Here is a 19,936-nt window from a genome sequence, read left to right as displayed (position 1 = left end):
AATTTCAGAGATGAATGTCTTTTATTAGATCTTAGATTAGAAAATCTCGCTGATTAGTTCATAAACATTAGTGACATTCAATGTGGTTTTCAAAGAGCCAATGCCACTTCTCTCATAATTAAGCCACATTTATTAGCTTAGTCCAAGCTCAGTGTCTAGAACGAGTAAGGCCAGCACAGAAAGAAATATTACTTAAAGGCAAATAATATGAATTCTTTAAAATACAGGTTCCAGATAATTGTGCTACAATCTGAACTCCTGATATTTTCAGCTTGCAGTTAAGTGATTATTACCATGATACTAATATAGATGAAAAAAATTAGAAATAATTTCTACGTCAGGTTTTTTCCTTTACTTGCTTTTAAGAAACAAAACTACTGGGGATACCTGGGTGACTCAGCAGTTGAGTGCCTGCCTTCAGCCCAGGGTGTGATCCTGGAGTCCCAGGATCAAGTCCCACATTAGGCTCCCTGCATGGAGCCTGCTTCTCCTTCTGTCTATGTCTCTGCCTCTCTCTCTGTGTCTCTCATGAATAAATAAATAAATAAAATCTTTAAAAAAAATAAACAAAACTACTGAATGACATGTATCAAAAAGACAAGAAATAAGTGTTGGTGAGGATGTGAAGAAGAGGGAACCCTTGTGCACTGGTGCACTGTTGATGGGAACGTCAATTGATGCAGCCAGTGGAAAAATTATGGAGGTTCCTCAGAAAACTAAAAAGTACCATAGGATCCAGTAATTCCACTTCTGGGTATTTACCCAAAGAGAAAAAAAAACACTAATTTGAAAAGATATGTGTTTATTGCAGCATTATTTACAATAGCCAAGATATGGGAGCTAATTAAATGCCCATTGCTAGATGAATGGATAAAGAAGATGTGGTATCTATACACCATGGAATATTATTCAACCACAAAAAAGGGAAAGCTTGCCATTCATGACAGCGTGGATGGACTTAGAGGGTGTTATGCTAAGTGAAATAAGACAGTAAGACAAATACATATGATTTCACTTGTATATGGAATCTAAAGAAACAAATGAGCAACAACAACAGAGAAAAATCAACTCAGTTGATTTCTCAATTGTTCAACTGATTTCAGTTAAGCACCTGCCTTGGGCAGCCCGGTGGCTCAGTGGTTTAGCGCCGCCTTCAGTCCAGGGTCTGCCCCTGGAGACCTGGGATCAAGTCCCATGTCGGGCTCCCTGCATGGAGCCTGCTTCTCCCTCTGCCTGTGTCTCTGCCTCTCTCTGTCTCTCTCTCTCTCTCTGTCTCTCATGAATAAATAAATAAATAAATAAAATCTTACAAAAAAAAAAAAAAGCGCCTGCCTTCAGGTCATGTTCTCAGGGTCCTGGGATTGAGTCCTACATCAGGCTTTCTGCTCCATGAGGAGTCTGCTTCTCCCTCTCCTTATGCACCTCTCCCCTGCTTGTGCTCTCTCTCTCTCTCTCTCTCTCTCTGTGTCTCTCTGCCTCAAATAAATAAGATCTCTAAAATAAAATAAATAGAGAACAAACTGGTGGTTGCCAAAGGGGAGAGGAGTAGATGAAATAGGCGAAGGTGATGTACACACATTCAACTATAAAATAAGCAAGTCACAGAGATTGAAAGTACAACCTAGGGAATATAGTCAAGCATATTGACATACTCTCGACGTGGTGAGCATTTTATAATGTATGTAATAGTTAAATTACAATGTTGTACACCTGAAACTAATTTAATATTATATGTTAACTATATTTCAATTAAATTTAAAATCTTTCTAAGAAAAAAACAATAATCCAACAGACTATATACACATTTAGACTATATACACTTTCATTTTATGAAAGCTAATCTAGATGTGTAAGACTCAGGACTCCACAGCAGAAAGAGAAACAAACATCTCGATGTGATGCCCTTCAGAATAATTTCATTCTAAATGTCTTTACTGTTTAGGAGAAATCTTCAGGAGCATAACTGCTTCTATATCACCCCATCTGTTTCAAGGATTCTGCTGTGGATAACTACCATTTTTCAGGGAGAATGTAAGTATAGCCTTAGATGTAATCATCTTATTGAACTAGGTCAAGGAGGTCGAACATCATTGAATCACTGTTTAAGTGGTAGAAACAACTCCACTACAGAAATATCTGGAACCTCCATGGCGGATTACAACAAAGCAAAACATTCCATTGTAGAGGGCTTGTAAATTTATTTAAGACACTAGTGTCCCAGATTCAGTTCTCTGGGAAGCAGACACTAAGGTAGAGTTAGAAGTGCAAAAGGCTTATTGAGGAATAACCCCTGTGAAGGTGATGGAAGAGGGACATTTGAGTGGCTCAGTTGATTGAGCATCTGCCTTCAGCTCAGATCATGATCCCAGGGTCCTGGGATTGAGTCCCATGTCAGGCTCCTTGCTCAGCAGAGCCTGCTTCTCCCCCTGCTTGTGGTGCACACTCTTTTTCTCTCTGACCAATAAATGGGTAAAATGTTTAAAAACAAATCTTATTTAAAAAAGAAAAGGAAGGAAGGGAGGGAGGGAGGAAGGGAGGGAGGGTGGGAGGGAGGAAAGAGAAAGAAGAAAGAAAGAAGAAAGAAAGAAAGAAAGAAAGAAAGAAAGAAAGAAAGAAAGAAAGAAAGAAAGAAAGAAAGAAAGAAAGAAAGAAAAGTGATGGAGGATAGGATTGGGCACGAGGGGCCACAGACCATGCTGTAGACCTGATCATCTGCCAGCCCAGTAAGATGGTCTGGAGCAAAGAAGAGCTCTGCCTGGGACCTTTGACTAATTTTTTTTTCAATCACCAGTTGGGGAACACAACAAGAACATAACTTCAGTTTGAACAGTGATGTAAATACTGAAGGAGCCAACAACTAGAAGCTGTCAGCTAACCACACTCCCTGTAGCAAGAAAACATTCCTTTCTTGAAGGTGGATCTGAGTGGTGCACCCTGGTATCTACCACAGACTGCTCCATGCAATGTATAGATCCAATTCTTCACGATGAGGGCGGGCTCCTCTCGGGCTCTGGTGGCCCTCTCTTCCTGAGCAGAACCTTAGAAAAGGGTGGTTAGGGGAATGAACAAAGCTCCTGTCACTGCAGTTGATTTCAGGGTCACAACTTGTACCCATTGTCTCCCTCTTCCACTGTCCATCTCATCACCTTAACTGTCACCTCTGCTGGTCTCAGTGTTTACCTAGTGGTTTCTTGGTTTCTCCCAAACCCTAGATCCTAAGTAGTCTAAGACCCTGGTAACCGCATGCTGCTTCAACTTGGGTTGCTGCACTTGGCCCATCACAGTCACAGTTGGGCAAGGGAGGACCCAGAGCCACCAAAATGGGTCACCTGAGCTCCACACAGATTATCCCTTAATCCCACCATGTAACAGCAGCCTCACCTCCTCCTGATCATTGGGGTCAATGACTCCTAACAGGATAGTAGCTCATCTTCTTTTCTTCTAGTCTCTGAACACGGAGCCCTGGTGCCCAAGCAACATCACAGCCATAGTTTATAGTTAAGTGGGACTCTCTCTGTGTCCCCTGATGAGAGGGTGCCCTCTTGGGGACCAGGATGTCCAACTGGGGGACTTTGTGCTTCCTGCCCCTCATCTCCTATTTGACATCCTGGATCCACCTGGCTTTATGACTAGGTGGGTCCAATAGGACCAGGTCATGATGGGAAGTCTGGACACATAGTCACTGGTCTCTCTTTTTTTTTTTTTTTTTAAGATTTTATTTATTCATAGGGACACAGAGAGAGAATGAGAGGCAGAGACACAGGCAGAGGAAGAAGCAGGCTCCATGCAGGGACTCGATCCAGGGTCTCCAGGATCACTCCCTGGGCTGCAGGCGGTGCTAAACCACTGCGCCACCGTTCAAATGTTGCGTCTCTTGTTCAAATGTTCCATCACAGGGCCCAGTTGCATTCCAGGAGCTGGTTTTCAGGAGATGTTATTCTTACTGTAGATGGCATGACTTGCTCTAAGACTCCAGGTGCTGACATTGTGGTTCTCTCACTAGGGTTTGCAATAAACTTCCTATTTGATCTTTTTTTCTACCACTGACACCTCCTAAAAAGGGTCTACTGAACGTATGACCCAAGTTCTAAGGTTACTTGCATTTTGGCCTGGAGCTACTACAAAGCTCTTTCTGCTCTCAGCCCACAGCCAACTTGGCTGAATTCCATATCACCTGGAATGGAGGCTGGAGCAGTCTCCCTAGGTATGGAATCTGTGGCCTCCAGAACCCAAAGAAAACAACAAAATAGGAAGAATCTCTTTGTAAAGAGGTTGCAAGTTGCAGTCATTTGTCTTTTACTTTGGAGGGGAGGTCCCAGCATGTCCCTGACTACTGGATGGATTCCTAAAAATTTTACTGGGATACTAGCCCGCATCTTTCAGAAATTTATCTCCCATCTTTTGGAGCACATGTGTCTTCCCAAGGCCTCTTGGCTGTAGCCTCCTCTTGCTCATCATGCCCAATCAGCCTGATGTCATCACAATAATGAATCAAGATGATGTTCTGTAGGATGCAAATGGTCCATATCACAGCCCCAGGGCAAAACTATAAATGTATATTGCTATCTGTCCTATTTGAATGTGAACTACTTCTCATTCTTGTTCCTGATTCAGATAGGAAAAAAATACATAGATTTGCCAAATGAATGGCCACATACCATGTACCTGAATCCATGTTAATCAGCTCTAGCAAAGATACTATGATAGCACAGCAACTATAAAATGACACCACCACTTGGTTGAGCTTACAGTAGTCACAGTCATTCTTCAGGATCCATTCTGGCCAGCTAAATGGAAATATTATAAACTCTACCACCCCTCCTCTGTAAGACTGAGCTGATGTTTACCATCCCCTTCTGGCCCCAGATGCAGTACTCATATGTCTGCTACATTAGCTGGATTTGGGGGGATCTACTTTCTTCTTTGCTATGATAGCTGTTACACAGAAGACAAAAGGCCTAATGGGCCAAGTACGTCAATCCCAATTACATATTGGGACTTGGAAAATAACATCTAGGTGGATCTGTAGCCCCTGTGGACTCACTCTAAGCTGGACTTGGCCAGAACCACCTTTATCTCCTGGGTCCTAGGGGTTCCCAATCTACCGGGGTCTTTGGGTATCAATGTTAACACAAACCCCTTGTCCAACAGTCCTCAAACTATGTGGGCATTCTCCTTACCTCTATTTATAGTCCGTAGAGTACATGGCCATAGGTCTTTGGAGGCAGGAATGGGAGAATCATTACCATACTTACTTGTCATGGTGTTGCAGCATTCTTTTCTTTGGGGACCTGGTTACCTTTTTAGTCTACAGGATCCAGGTTTGAAAACTGACTCAGAACCACAACCAACCAAAGCATCAAGAATTTTGGGGGTGAGGGGACAACTGCCTTCAGTCTCTTGATCAACAATTTTTGCTCTTTTTAATTATACATAGTAAGCAATCCCCTTGTCAGTTGCTCATCTACTTTGTCCTGGGATGTCATGCTCTATTAGTCATCTCCTTAACTCTCTATGGATCAGTCCTCCTTGGCTACCACTCTGATCTGCTTGGTCATTAAAAAGATTATGACCCTCTTGGCTTCAGCCAGTAAAGTGCTGCTACCTGGTCTCTATCATTTCAGGGTCCCATCTTCTCTACTGCTGTCAGGTAGCCAAGTTCTAAGATCACCTTTCCTGCCATCAGCCCTGGCCTACAGAGAAGAGCCACCACTGAGTTTCTTAGTGATGCTTTGGCTTCTCTCACTAGCATATTCCTGCCGGCTTTGGAGGGGGATGTGTTAGGAGAGGCTATGGGAGAAGCTTCTAAAGGGGAGTGAATCCTCTCTTGTCTTCCTTGTGCTGGGAGAAATGTTAGCTCTTAATGAAGTCGAGCGGGATGTGTCTAAGGGCTTGGAAAATTTGAGAAATCTGAGACTCAAAATCTTTGGGGTTATCTACCCAGATAATGCCATTGCACACACACGCACATATGTACATGTACATATATAGAATAAATTCTGTATATGTAATTATATATGGATACATTAAATATACAAGCTTTTTCCAATTAGGTCATGATCTTGGCATAATAGAGCTGCCTCCATTGAGCACTTGGTGTAGTTTTTGTCAGCTTAGCCAGGCTCTCCAGAGCAAAACTCCCTATTAGAGAGGGCTTGCTTTGGGTGGAAAATGCTAGACTATTGTCCCATCACTTGCCCAATCACTGGCTGGGTACCACCCAAAGGAAAGTGTGCCCTTGACTTCTACACGGAGGCTGAGTCTGAATGAGTTAACAGCTGGAGGGTGATGGCCAACCACAATTCTATGTCAATTCCCACTAGCTCAAATCTGGGGATCTCTTTCACCAAAAAGGTACAGGAAACCTAGGAAGACAAAACAAAATAAAAAAACAATCATTCCACTTGTTTTAAAGGAATTTCATTTTTTGGTTTTGCTTGGGGCACCTTTCCTCCTGCCTGAAAAGCAGCATCGATCTTTGCCATCTTTCCAAAGCACACACGTCTTGGGTTACTAGCTTTACCCCCCTCAACCACCACCTTTGGTCTACATCTTGTCAAAAATCTTTGCTCACTTTGCACCTTCAACAAAAGAAGCCCTCCTGCCAACAATGGCATAAAAGATTTTTGTCATTCCCCCATCTGTGTGTGACCAATGAGCCGAAACCCAGAACACACACATTCACTAATGGGCTTCCCGGCCCAACCGGTGATAAGCCAGGCCAGTTTCTCCTTAGGCACCTGGCACTAGCTCACACCCAGATTCTCAAAGTCAGTTGGACTCATTTACACAGCCATCTTGTGTATTTGGGCATGCCCAGATGGCATTCATCCCAGTCCTGCCTCAAGAAGGATGCATTTAATAGGGGCAAAAGGGCCAAGATATGAATATCCTTGAGTGCATGAAGGAAGAAAACCAAAGCAATTATTATGCCACTAGCAGTTTTTCAAACAGGGCCAACCGTTTTGCTTCAAGACATTTAGGTTGACCATAGGAGAAAAGTCTTATTAAAGATTGGGCAAGGAGAATGCTTTTCTAGGAGGTCTTGGATTTGCATTTAATTTTATTTTAAATTGGCACCCCAAAAGTTAGATTTTCTATTATATACACATGTGCCTTTTGATGCAGATAGTCCTTCGGCATCTGTAAGTGAATCTATGTGGAGGATTCATGACAGTAGTGATAGAGTAGGCTTAATGTGCAAAACTTATTAAATTATCACAGGTTTGGGGGAAAATATTCAATAAGGTAGACTAAAAAATTTGTTCCCCAAGCACTCTTGATCATTTTAAGATAACTTGCTTAAAACAGGAATTATGGTTCTTTGTACATGTCTGATCAGAAAAAAATTTGGAGTAATTTTTAAACGTTTTTTTTACTGAGTTTATGCCTTAGGCAGTTTTCCTCATTCTGCATCAAAGATAACATGTCTTTACCTTGCTCACAATGCCTTTTAAATTATTTACTTACTGCAAGTTTTCATCAGGAGGGGTCTCTCCCTCTTCTCTCTCCGAGGACCCTCACCGGGCATGACTGGAGGTTTTCAGGACACGGTTTGGTTTTTCCCTGATGAAAGAGCATACCTTGCACTGGTTACCTCCTTCTGTTTTATGGGAAAGTGCCCTGGCCTATCATGCTGCACAGCGGCGTATCAGAGAGAAAAGTGAGGGACTGAAAAAGTTTGACTGACTAAAAAAGTTTGAGAAAGTTCCTTTAAATACTTCATGCATACCTGTGAAAAAAACAGAGGAGAGCCTATCTATGGCAACTGTTCAAAACCAGAGAAACAAAAAAAGACGTTAGTAGAAAACCAACTTCATTTAAATGTTAGAGGCAGCAGCTTTGTTTGGAGTTTTAATCCCATGCTGGTGGATGCTAATTCTGTAACATTATACAGTTGCCTTTTTTTTTTGGGTACAAAGGTAGAAGGGGGGTTTTCTTTTGTGTTTTTCAGTGCAAAGTGATTCTGATCAGAAAAGACCAAGGTTTCAGCTCCAAGTACCTGACATTTCCATCTGAATCTACTTTTTTTTTTTTAAGAGGTGGAAAGAAAGGTCTAGTTTTTCAGGAAAAGAACCTCTCTACGCAATCCTGAAACTGATCTTTAGATTTTCTTTTCCTTAATCAATAGAAAAAAACTTGATTGCAACCCAACACTTATCTGACTCTAGCGCAGGACTAACTGAATTTTTGGTTTTACGAGGAGGGGATTCAGACATCCTTTCAGGAATCAGAAATAATTGGCAGCAAGTAGGGGAGAACTGACATGAATTCTTGTTTTACCTAATTTTTGCCTGGTTTACCAAGATTTGGCTTAATATTTCTGACAGTTCCTCCAGTCTCTACAGAACAGGTTAGTGACATTTTTCGTAAATACAAATACTTAAATGAATCCTCCTTACTGCTCTCTGAACTGTTTCCCTAAGGGTTCAAGTCTTCAACTTGCACGGCATCTCACTCTGCTAAACCTGCGTGTGATCTCTGCTGATCTTACTACCATTTGCAGCAAAAGGACTAATATTTATTGTGTGCTTGAGACTTAGTGTGTGTGCCTGACATTGAAGATTTACGATAAAACTCTCATAGGGTAAATTCACTGATTTTCCATGAAAATTTGTCTGAAGAATTGCAATAGCTTCCAACAATAAGAGGAGGGTTTTTATTTTTGAGAATTCTGTCGGGAGCAAACTCCACGGTCTCCCCATGCATTTGGTTCTCATGCAGGTATACGCATAACTTGGAGCTCGTGTGTGTGTGTTTGCATCTCAGCTTTGTGGAGCAAGCACAGATCATCCATGCACCTAATGGAGGGTAGAGAGCTGCCAGTTCAACTGATTGTAACTAAGATGAAAACAAGTTCACTTTTGTGTTCTCCCTTCTTTAATTAATTTGCTGGAGCTAATTACTCGCTGTGTCCTGGCTTCTGTTTTTACTGTAACTCCAAGGAGCAATCCCTGGCATGGTTCCTTTTTATTACCAATGTGTCTATCCTTCATTTCACTATGGAAAGTCAATGGACAGTCTTATATTACCTGTGAATCTGGTCAGTACTTCAAAATGATGGATTGGCTCTGTACGATAGAGAAGGTGATGGCAAAACTCTAAATCCTACCTGCAGAAACACATTGTGCTTTAATCGACTTTTATTTGATCCTGATTGAAAGCTGTTTTAAAAATTAGAAGAGCTAGGTCTTGTAGAGGATGAATGTGAGAGACACAACACAGGACCTGCATCTTTAGTCTGGTCCTATTTCTAGTGCTTAGTAGCTGCAGGATAGATGCATTTCCTTTACTCATTGCCACCCTCATTGATTCCATATAATTTCCTGACAATTTGGATGATCTTGTTATATTTCCAAACTGACTTCTCATGGGGGAGTCTAATTTGTTCATGAAGCATTGAACTTAGGAGGACCTGCCAGCATTCGGGGAATTTCAGCCTGACGCAGAACTGTTGATGTTATGTGAATTTGTTCTATGATGGTTGTGATGTGTCTTGGGATTTGCCACCAAACACACCTGGTGTTCTATTTACTTTGGCAAGCTGGGGATTTTTTTTCTTTTTCTTTTTAAAATTCCAGGATGAATTATTCATCATTACTTAGAATTTGGGTCTCTTTCATCTTCGCACTTGTACGGCACCAAGGTGAGTACTACAGAATTCCATAAAGCTCTTGATTATCATGTTCTTGAATTTATAAAGAGATACTTTTGTTGGAACTGTAATTGTCAGGGCAGATGTACATGTGTCTACAGATACAACTAGAAAAATGTAAATCAAATTCTGTTGTCAAGGGCAAAATACATTAACTTTGAATGATGTTCACTTGTATTCTTAATTTTTCTTATTTAACTTCTAATACAATTTGTATATGCCAGGTTGCCCCCATGTTAATGGACTAGGTCTTTTAAAATAATGCAAATAATTTTCATTAAACATATACGGCATAGGTAATGTGTGCACCCCAGGTCCGATTATTGATTCCAATGAGGCCATTTAACTTGTGGTACAAGTTTTAAAGTGTATTTTAAAAATACATTTGTTTGAGCTCAAATCAGGAAGTCCCAATGGCATTAATGTCTTTAATTTGTGACTCAGTGGCCTTTTGCAATGGCAAAAAATCTAAAACTGCAAATGAAATAAAGGAAATTCTTCCCCTCAATGATTCCTTCTTTTCTGTGTAGCATTGCCCCGGGGTAGACGAGAGTCCACATACATTTCTTTCTACTGTTTTTGTATTTTAAACAAGAAAGATGGGAAGGTCTATATAGATTTGAAACTTTTACAACTAAAATTCTAAGGCGCCTTTCTTTGTTTGGCTTGTTGAGATCAGCTGGCACATGATTACAACTCTGTAAGATGTGTGTGGCCCTAACATTTTTCTAGGGTTGGATAAATTCAAACAGTGATAGCACATAAACCACAGTGTGAAAACCCATAGTAATGAGAGTCCCACAGACCTTAGCCTCCCACTCCTGCTCTAAGAAAATCATGTTTTATTTGGTGGGGAAAAGAAGTTCTGGCAACATGGTTACATTTATTGTGAAATTCTCAGCCTAAAGCCAGCGTGGGTAAGGATAGTCTTTCTTTTATTAACTCTGATGCTAATGATAGGGTATGCTGTTTACAAGTTGTGTTTTAATAATAGTAGTGACTTTGAAGGTGGAAGTAGTTTCTAAAGCACCTTTCTCATTCAATAGGTATTTATCGAGTATTTACAATATTGGGTATCTTTACTATTTGTATTATTAAAATGGAAAAAGTTGGGCAGTCCATTCATTCCGCTTTAAAATCATGAACTAGTTAGGATCATTCATGAAAAGAAGAATCTTGCAAATCTGCCTCACCTTTGGAGCAGAGAAAGAAGTTAGGGATAACCTCCATGGACCATACTGTCTTGTCTCTTCCATGAGAGGTATGGATTTTCCTTTTCCTAGGCAGATTGGCCAACACTTCCCAAAATATGACTTAATCTTTTCATTAATATGATTACAATTCAGTGTGAATTTCAGTTCTTATTCACGCTTGGGCATGACTCCTGAAATGTTCCCCATGAAGGATAAATCCATGACATGATTTGATTTGTTATTATTAATTTGAGAAAGTACATCACCCTTCAAATTTAACAAGTACCTACATGTAATGCTGTGATAGGGATTATAAAGAGATTTAAAAAAAAAAAATCTTACCTTCTAGGAATTTGGAATTTGTTGCTTCTCTGTAAATACAAATTTTGAAGAGCCCTTTTGGCCTACTGATTGTGGCATTAAATAAAGAATGTTGATTGAGTGCTCCTCTGATTACACTAGCTACAGCACTCCTTACGGTTCAAATTTGGTTGGCTTCCCGGAGACTTCCGGGGCTTGGGGAACAATGCTTATGCACTAATGACTGGGCTAGTTTCCCTGCTTTCCTCTGATGTTAGCCACTGGAAACAGATTAGTTCTCCAACTGGGCAGATCTCTCATTCCCTGCTCCAGAAGGAGAGAAGCTGGCACTTGGCCAGGCACTGCTGTACCGCTTTCTGGTCACTACGTTCTCCTTTACGTGAGCCGTTGTATCCTTGCTAAAAATTCCCAAAAGAGCTGGACGGTTCTTGGCCAGGTGCTCAGCAGCCTCTCAGCTTCATCAGCAAAGAGCAGGGACTCTCCCAAGGAGAGGCACTGACCGGAGAATGGGGTGTTAGCATCTGGATTACAGCAAGCAGGTACCTCAAGAGATATGTCCCAAAGCCCATAGTGGATTTGCCACTGTCCCTGAAAACCCGCAAATAATTTTTTTAAAAAATGAAGGAAAGATGATGTTCTATTGTTCTATTTTTATTCAAGAGAGGAAAGGACAGTGGCAGAGAAAAAATATGCCCCAAATGTTGATTATTTCATAGATGCCATTGGACCTGATCATGAGTAGTGTGGTCCCTGGGAAAATTGTATAATTTCTCTCACAGAACGAGGCCACTTTGCAAGGCTTTGGACAAGCTACTTCTGAGGAATAAGCCAGGGTGCAGGAGGAGTGGTGATGTGGTTTACCGGAGGGGAGCTGTGTGTTTTTGTGCGATGACTCTCACCTTTGACCAGGGTGATGAGTAAGAGCCCCATGCATCCTCTCCAAAGAGTTCTCAGGGCCCAGCCTCCCTTGTTCCAGAGGCTCCCGTGTCTGTCTTTTGTAAACAGGAGTTGGGCAGAGAGCCCTCTCACAGGGCCAGGGCTCAATGGAGGTCATTCACGGGCCAGTTACTACAAACCCTCTCCTCCCACTTCTGTCCTGGTTCCAACTGTTGTTTATTTCCTTCTGGGATCTGGTATCTTCTCCTACTGAGCAGCAGGAGGGAGGGGACTCCTTTCAGGAAAAGACTTGATAGTAGAATTTTCGAGCCAGAAGGGAGGGTCATAGCCACAGGCCACCTTCTCTCGACTTGCCTGGTGATCAAGGATGAAGCTGTCCTCCACCTTGCCAGACGCAGAGGCCCCCCGCTCAGTGCTCTGAGAGCTCCAGGCAGGGGTGATTTCACAACCTTCCAGCCAGTTTTAACCATTGCTTTCTCCAGAATGTATGGAAGCGTAGCAATGAAGCGTGAAGCGATTTCTCCTAAGGAGAAATGGCATCGCTCCCATTCTCCCCTTTCCAGAGGCAGAAGATAATGCATTGTGTATGGCTTAGGTTTAGGATAAATGAAAAGGCAGTCTGACTTGCATTTAGTTTGTAAGACTTACTGAAAGAAGCTGGCTTTAGTGGGTGGGAGGGAAGTAACTTGCCAAGTGGAAGCCGGCTCTGCCATCTATCTAACCACCGTCTCTCTCGACAGCTCAGCCCAGGGAGCTCATGTATCCATTCTGGCAGAATGACACCAAAACCCCTAAAGTAGATGATGGAAGCTCATCTGAGATTAAGTTGGCCACTCCCATCTTCTTCTTCGGCGTTCCATACCGCACCGTCTATGTAAGTGGAAGAGCAGCCCAGCTGTTGCTCTGTGGCTCTCCCCTTTGTTTGTCATTAAGGAAAACATTTTAAATACCTTCATCCAAGGCTCCGGGAATGGAAGATTTATTGGCAGCCAGAACGACAAGTTCTGAGATTTCATGAGCTGATAGGTTTTATGATTAAGAAAGTCAAAGGTATATTTAATGGCTAATGTTCATAGTAGAGGAGTATACAGGGCAATAAATTGCTTTTGTGGGTGATTAAACACAGAAGTGAAGCAGAGGCCCCAATGCCATGAACATTATTTCTGCTACTCGACAAGATAAAAAGATACAATGAACCACAATAGGAGCAATATCATTTTTCTTTCCCTTCTGGGGGTGTGAAAAGTTGAGGCATCTGCTGTTCTTAGGCTTCCTATCAATTTGGAACAGAGCCAGAGCATAGTAGAGGGGTAATCAAGTATTATATATAAGTTGTTTGCAGAGTTGGCTGTCCTTGTTGGGTCTGAGATATGCCATGGGGTCCCATTGTCAGACCTGCATGAAGAAATGGTACCATTTGCTATCAGAGCCCTCCTGGGCACCTGTGTTCTCAGGGCTTTTTGGTTTTTTTGTTTTGTTTTGTTTTGTTTGGATCTTTGAGTTTGTTGCTAGTGAGACTGTTGCACGTTGAAAACATTCAGAGCAACTGAGCCTGTCTTTATCTTTGGCCTTAAAGCATGCGGTGAGGCCTATGTCAATTCTATCACATCCTATCCTATTCTGTGCCTTGCCTTGGAGAAAGAGCCAGAAGTCCCACACCTCTGTCTCTGGCCATGTCTATATCTGGGTTCTCTACATTCCTCAAACTTTGATTTATTTATTTATTTTATTTTTTTTTTAATTAACTTTTATTGGTGTTTAATTTACCAACATACAGAAAAACACCCAGTGCTCATCCCGTCAAGTGTCCACCTCAGTGCCCGTCACCCATTCCCCTCCAACACCCGCCCTCCTCCCCTTCCACCACCCCTAGTTCGTTTCCCCGAGTTAGGAGTCTTTATGTTCTGTCTCCCTTCCTGATATTTCCCAACATTTCTTTTCCCTTCCTTTATATTCCCTTTCACTATTATTCATATTCCCCAAATGAATGAGAACATACACTGTTTGTCCTTCTCCGATTGACTTATTTCACTCAGCATAATACCCTCCAGTTCCATCCACGTTGAAGCAAATGGTGGGTATTTGTCGTTTCTAATTGCTGAGTAATATTCCATTGTATACATAAACCACATCTTCTTTATCCATTCATCTTTCGATGGACACCGAGGCTCCTTCCACAGTTTGGCTATTGTGGCCATTGCTGATAGAAACATCGGGGTGCAGGTGTCCCGACGTTTCATTGCATCTGAATCTTTGGGGTAAATCCCCAACAGTGCAATTGCTGGGTCGTAGGGCAGGTCTATTTTTAACTCTTTGAGGAACCTCCACACAGTTTTCCAGAGTGGCTGCACCAGTTCACATTCCCACCAACAGTGTAAGAGGGTTCCCTTTTCTCCGCATCCTCTCCAACATTTGTTGTTTCCTGCCTTGTTAATTTTCCCCATTCTCACTGGTGTGAGGTGGTATCTCATTGTGGTTTTGATTTGTATTTCCCTGATGGCAAGTGATGCAGAGCATTTTCTCATGTGCATGTTGGCCATGTCCATGTCTTCCTCTGTGAGATTTCTCTTCATGTCTTTTGCCCATTTCATGATTGGATTGTTTGTTTCTTTGGTGTTGAGTTTAATAAGTTCTTTATAGATTTTGGAAACTAGCCCTTTATCTGATATGTCATTTGCAAATATCTTCTCCCATTCTGTAGGTTGTCTTTTAGTTTTGTTGACTGTATCCTTTGCTGTGCAAAAGCTTCTTATCTTGATGAAGTCCCAATAGTTCATTTTTGCTTTTGTTTCTTTTGCCTTCGTGGATGTATCTTGCAAGAAGTTACTGTGGCCAAGTTCAAAAAGGGTGTTGCCTGTGTTCTCCTCTAGGATTTTGATGGAATCTTGTCTCACATTTAGATCTCTCATCCATTTTGAGTTTATCTTTGTGTATGGTGAAAGAGAGTGGTCCAGTTTCATTCTTCTGCATGTGGATGTCCAATTTTCCCAGCACCATTTATTGAAGAGACTGTCTTTCTTCCAATGGATAGTCTTTCCTCCTTTATCGAATATTAGATGGCCGTACATTTCAGGGTCCACTTCTGGGTTCTCTATTCTGTTCCATTGATCTATGTGTCTGTTTTTGTGCCAGTACCACACTGTCTTGATGACCACAGCTTTGTAATACAACCTGAAATCTGGCATTGTGATGCCCCCAGCTAAGGTTTTCTTTTTTAAAATTCCCCTGGCTATTCGGGGTCTTTTCTGATTCCACACAAATCTTAAAATAATTTGTTCTAACTCTCTGAAGAAAGTCCATGGTATTTTGATAGGGATTGCATTAAACGTATAAATTGCCCTGGGTAACATTGACATTTTTACAATATTAATTCTGCCAATCCATGAGCATGGAATATTTTTCCATCTCTTTGTGTCTTCCTCAATTTCTTTCAGAAGTGTTCTATAGTTTTTAGGGTATAGATCTTTTACCTCTTTGGTTAGGTTTATTCCTAGGTATCTTATGCTTTTGGGTGCAATTGTAAATGGGATTGACTCCTTAATTTCTCTTTCTTCAGTCTCATTGTTAGTGTATAGAAATGCCATTGATTTCTGGTCAAACTTTGATTTATAGCTCAGGACTGACTCCTATAAAGAAATAATTCCCTCATCCATTACCTAACCAGTAGTCCCTGAACCACATCGCCTTGGTGCTTGTTAGAAATGCTGCTTCTCAGGGCCTACCTGCCACCTGCTGAATCAGAAACTGGGAAAGGAGCCCAGTAATCTGGGTTTTAACGAGCCCTCCAGGTGATTCTGATGCCTACAAAAGTTTAAGAACCCCTGATCTTAACTACAGAGGATAATCAAAATACATCTGAGTCAATACCGTCTCCCTCTGCTAGTCTGTGTGTTTTAACGACAGCTGTTACTCCCTAGCATACACATTGCTGTGGCATCCTGAAATGCCTTTTGGTTTCCACTTACAGCAGAGCCTCCTTAATCTAGCATAGTGGATTCTACATTTCAGAATCTGTTGAGTTGATTTTGGAGATGGGGGAGGTGTACAGGACCTCCATTCTGGAAGGAAGCCTTAGTCTCCCAGACCTCTAGAAGAAGATATGTATTTCCCTGAGCTCCTTTTTCTCCTCTGTTGTACCATGGAGTCTGAACAATTCCTGCCCTTGCAAAAGGAGGGTCCTTAATTTGGGACAGACTTATTTAAGGGCAAATTTTCCCCTGGGTTTCCAGTACTTTGAGTAGTGTAATCTTTTTCAAGCCCCTGAGTTGTTCGGTATTCTCTAGCAGACAATAGATTCTTCACGTCCTTATAGCTGGGTCTCTGGCTTCCTTTCCAAACTCCACACTCTTGCTTCCAAAACAGGTTGATGTACCTTTGACCCAGGTGCTGATCACTTCGCTCTGGGATCTGGGTCACCGTTAGTGTGTGTTATATTACTGGTTAATAGGAACATAACAAACAATTAAAATGTATAGGAAAGTGAACTCCAGGTTTTCTGTGTCTAGGAATTGCAAGTATTCCCATCCCAGACATTTCTGCTGTTGAAGCCACACAAACCACAGGGTTAAATCAATCTCATGGAGCTGCAGACACAGGCAGAGGCTGAATTGTGTACAGGTCCTGCGTCAATGGAGTGTACGTATTGACTGTGATTTGCAATAGGTTTAGTAACTTAATAAGCTTACTAAGCCTTTTGTAAATCATGAAGAAATCACCATAGAATAGTCATTTATATATACAATGTAAAGATTTCATGTCTCCACTGTCATGCAGAGGTTATACAAAGAAGCCATCAGACTAAAAGAGGTTTCATGGAATTGGGCATCTGTAGGTTGTAACCTTGTCCTTGTTCTGGGTACAGGGTGGTTGTGAAGTCAATCAAATCAATAGAAGTCCTTTAAAAGCCTCATCCAGAGCAGGATATGGTTGGTCTTGAGATCTGAGTTTGATAATGGAGTAATTGATTTATCTTTTACTGACACTCTTGTCATATACTAGGGATCAAGGTCTAATATACAGCTCAACAGTTTTTTTGATTTAGCTTTTTGCTTCCATGGTTTTTGTTTGTTTGTTTGTTTGTTCTGTTTTTCTATCTATTTTGCATCTGTGATGCTGGATCTTTTTTTATGGTCCCTGCCTGGCCCAACACACATGGGTGCACGCACACACGCATGCACACACACGCGCATGTACATTTGGTAAATGTAAATATAGGATAAAGAATGTGAAAAGGAGACTGATTATTAATAAGAAATGAAGCCAACCACAAATTGAAAGTGAAAGAAAACCAATGAGTTTGTCTGGAAGTAAACGAACCTCCTAGCTGAGCAATGGAAGCTGGTGTTTGGGGGTTTCTAATTCAATAGTTTAAATGTTGTTTTCATTCATATGATTAGGCAAATGTCTGTCTTGGTTTGTGACTCTGAGGGGGGTCACATTTTCAGATGCACTGTGCCAAACCTGTCTTCTTTTCACAGGTTAATAACAACGGAGTAGTTTCCTTCAATGTGCTAGTAAGTCAGTTCACACCGGAGTCCTTTCCCCTGACGGATGGGAGGGCCTTCATTGCTCCCTTTTGGGCAGATGTTCACAATGGAATTCGAGGCGAGATCTACTACAGAGAGACCATGGACCCTGTCATCTTGAAAAGAGCCACCAAGGACATCAGGAAGTACTTCAAAGACATGGCAACCTTCTCTGCCACTTGGGTTTTCATCGTGACATGGGAGGAAGTCACATTTTATGGAGGGAGCAGCACCACACCTGTAATAATTCACATATTCTGTTTTCCACCTCATATCCTGACATCTCATTCTTGTCCATCTTTACTACTGTGACGGAGTCTAATTGTTAGAGCTGAGGAATGTCAGTTTCTTGAGTTAAACTAATGAGTCTTGCCACCCATTTTCCAAGAAACAGAAGGAGATATCATACCTAACCAGGCCAGTCAGCAGTGATATCTCAGACATGTCATCCCTATCACTAATCATTATGAATGTCTACAAAGAGCCTCTGCACAATTTTCCTGCAGTAGGTAGTATTTCTATTTTGTAAGAGAGTGACTGAGGCCCTGTGACCTCATCTAGGTCACATGATCGGGGACCCATCAGGAACCCAAAGATCCTTTCTTCTTGCCAAAGGCACAAATGTTTCTCTCCATCAGCTAATTTCTTTCCCCCTCTCCCTTCCCTGCCTTTTTTTTTTTTTCTTCTTCTTCTTTTTTCACAAAGCCTGATAGGAAGAGGAAAGTAGGGGCTGGATTTGGGTACAAATGACCTGGCTCATTTTATTATGTTATGACCTTTTTTTTTTTTTTAACTGTGACCAGGTCTGGAATTATTCATATTTGATGCTAATTGAAGTGGGCAGTTAAAACGTTTCATGAATAAAGTTTCAACATCTGCTCTGAAATCCCAAATGAGCAGTCAAATAAAAGTCAAATAAGAAAGATTATCACTGGCATTATCGTAGAGATAATCAACTTTCCACATAAAGGGACAGAACACAGTTTTCACGAAAGCCTGCAGCTCGTTTGGGTGACTTTGGCAGTGGAGATTTTTGAAGTAGCAGACGCATCTCCAACTGTATAATTTCCAGTAAGCAAAGACACTAAAAAATCTGCCCTCTGCTTTCTTAGCATTATTTCCAATTCCATCTGTTTCCCAATTTCCTTGGCAATGAGTCAGTTGTTTAGGGATGGAACAGAAACTACTGAGTTAGATGCAAAGGTGGACAAAAGCCGGACTAGCCATCCACAGCTGCCCCGTGCTGAGCACATCGTGTGTCAGCTCCTTCTGACCAGAGCATGAAGGTGCACTTCATTGCTAAGAGGTTCTGGAGAATAGAAAGACACAGGTTTAAATGGTGGATGCATTGGCTAGAAATAACCTCTCAAGAAGCATACATTTCCCTCTGTCATGTTATGGATTGCTAACAACTCCTCGGGTGATGTTTTATGTCCTTTAAACCTCATACCTTACAGCGTTAAAATGCAGGATGCCAGAGATCAATAAATTTTAGTGTCAGTGGGGGAAAAAAGGGGAAGAAATGCCCATCAAATGCTGACCACCATTTTTTCAGAAAAACTTCCTTTGGCCATAAAAATGGCAAGATAATTTAGATACTTTCTGCTTTGTACTTTGGAGTAAATTTCTGGGCTAGGTAAGATCTCTTTCAATGAGGATGAATGAGGTAGCATCTAAGTGCTTTGGGCTCCTTGGAGAAAAGATGGTACGTGCCCATCCATCCCTATCTTTGAAATTGAGTCCTCTCCCATGACCCCAGGTCTTCCCTCCTCTGTAGGAACACACGTCATCAGGCTAACTGAGTACTTGGCGTGAGAAGTCTCCTAGACGTGGAAGGTGCCATGGAAGCCCAATAGCAAGGGAGAGGGAAGGGGACATGCTTATTTTAAGGAAGGAAAACTAATATTTATTGAGGGCTTTTGGGAGACTATTTATGGGTACCATTTAGCGCCCACAAGGATGTTGTGTAATAAACAGAACTTTCTCCACCTGAAAGGTGAGGGAAGAGGCCCAAGAAGTTAAGTGACTTGCCCAGGTGGCAAGCAAAGAGATTTGAACCTCACAGGAGGCCAAGCAAGGTTCAAACTAACTCCAATTCCTGAAGTGGCTCCTCCAGACATCACCGAAAGTCCTCTCAAGTAGAAAGAGGCTTTTCAAGAATTGAAGACACAATTTCATAAGCCCAGATCTGGAGAGTCTCAGGGCAAGTGTTGAAGAGATAGTATGTGTAGGGTTTGTGAGAGCAAGCCAGACGGTGCGTGAGGGCGAGGCAGCCCTTGCAGTATTGTTAGGAGAGTCGGTTGGTTTTAAGGTGACTTCTGGGCTGTTCTCAAGACCCTCTTGGA

The 19,936-nt window shown here is 41.7% G+C and overlaps 1 protein-coding gene across 2 annotated transcripts in view; it reads left to right on the top strand.

Moving 5' to 3' along the window:
- LOC121499988 (tubulin-specific chaperone cofactor E-like protein) overlaps positions 1-19,936 on the top strand; it is a 157,661-nt gene that overhangs the window by 77,165 nt on the left and 60,560 nt on the right. The window contains exons 9-11 of one of the 2 annotated variants that reach the window (XM_041771326.1): positions 9,582-9,646; positions 12,807-12,940; positions 17,544-17,831. In XM_041771326.1, coding sequence (XP_041627260.1) covers positions 9,582-9,646; positions 12,807-12,940; positions 17,544-17,831 — 487 coding nt within the window. Of the gene's footprint in view, positions 1-9,581; positions 9,647-12,806; positions 12,941-17,543; positions 17,832-19,936 lie in introns of those variants that run through there. The other variant, XM_041771327.1, reaches the window with a different exon arrangement.

This window comes from Vulpes lagopus, chromosome 10 (genome assembly GCF_018345385.1).
Source record: "Vulpes lagopus strain Blue_001 chromosome 10, ASM1834538v1, whole genome shotgun sequence".
NCBI classification, from domain to species: Eukaryota; Metazoa; Chordata; class Mammalia; order Carnivora; family Canidae; genus Vulpes; species Vulpes lagopus.
Note: the sequence above shows the minus strand (reverse complement) of the source record. Positions and strands in the feature narration are given on the sequence as shown.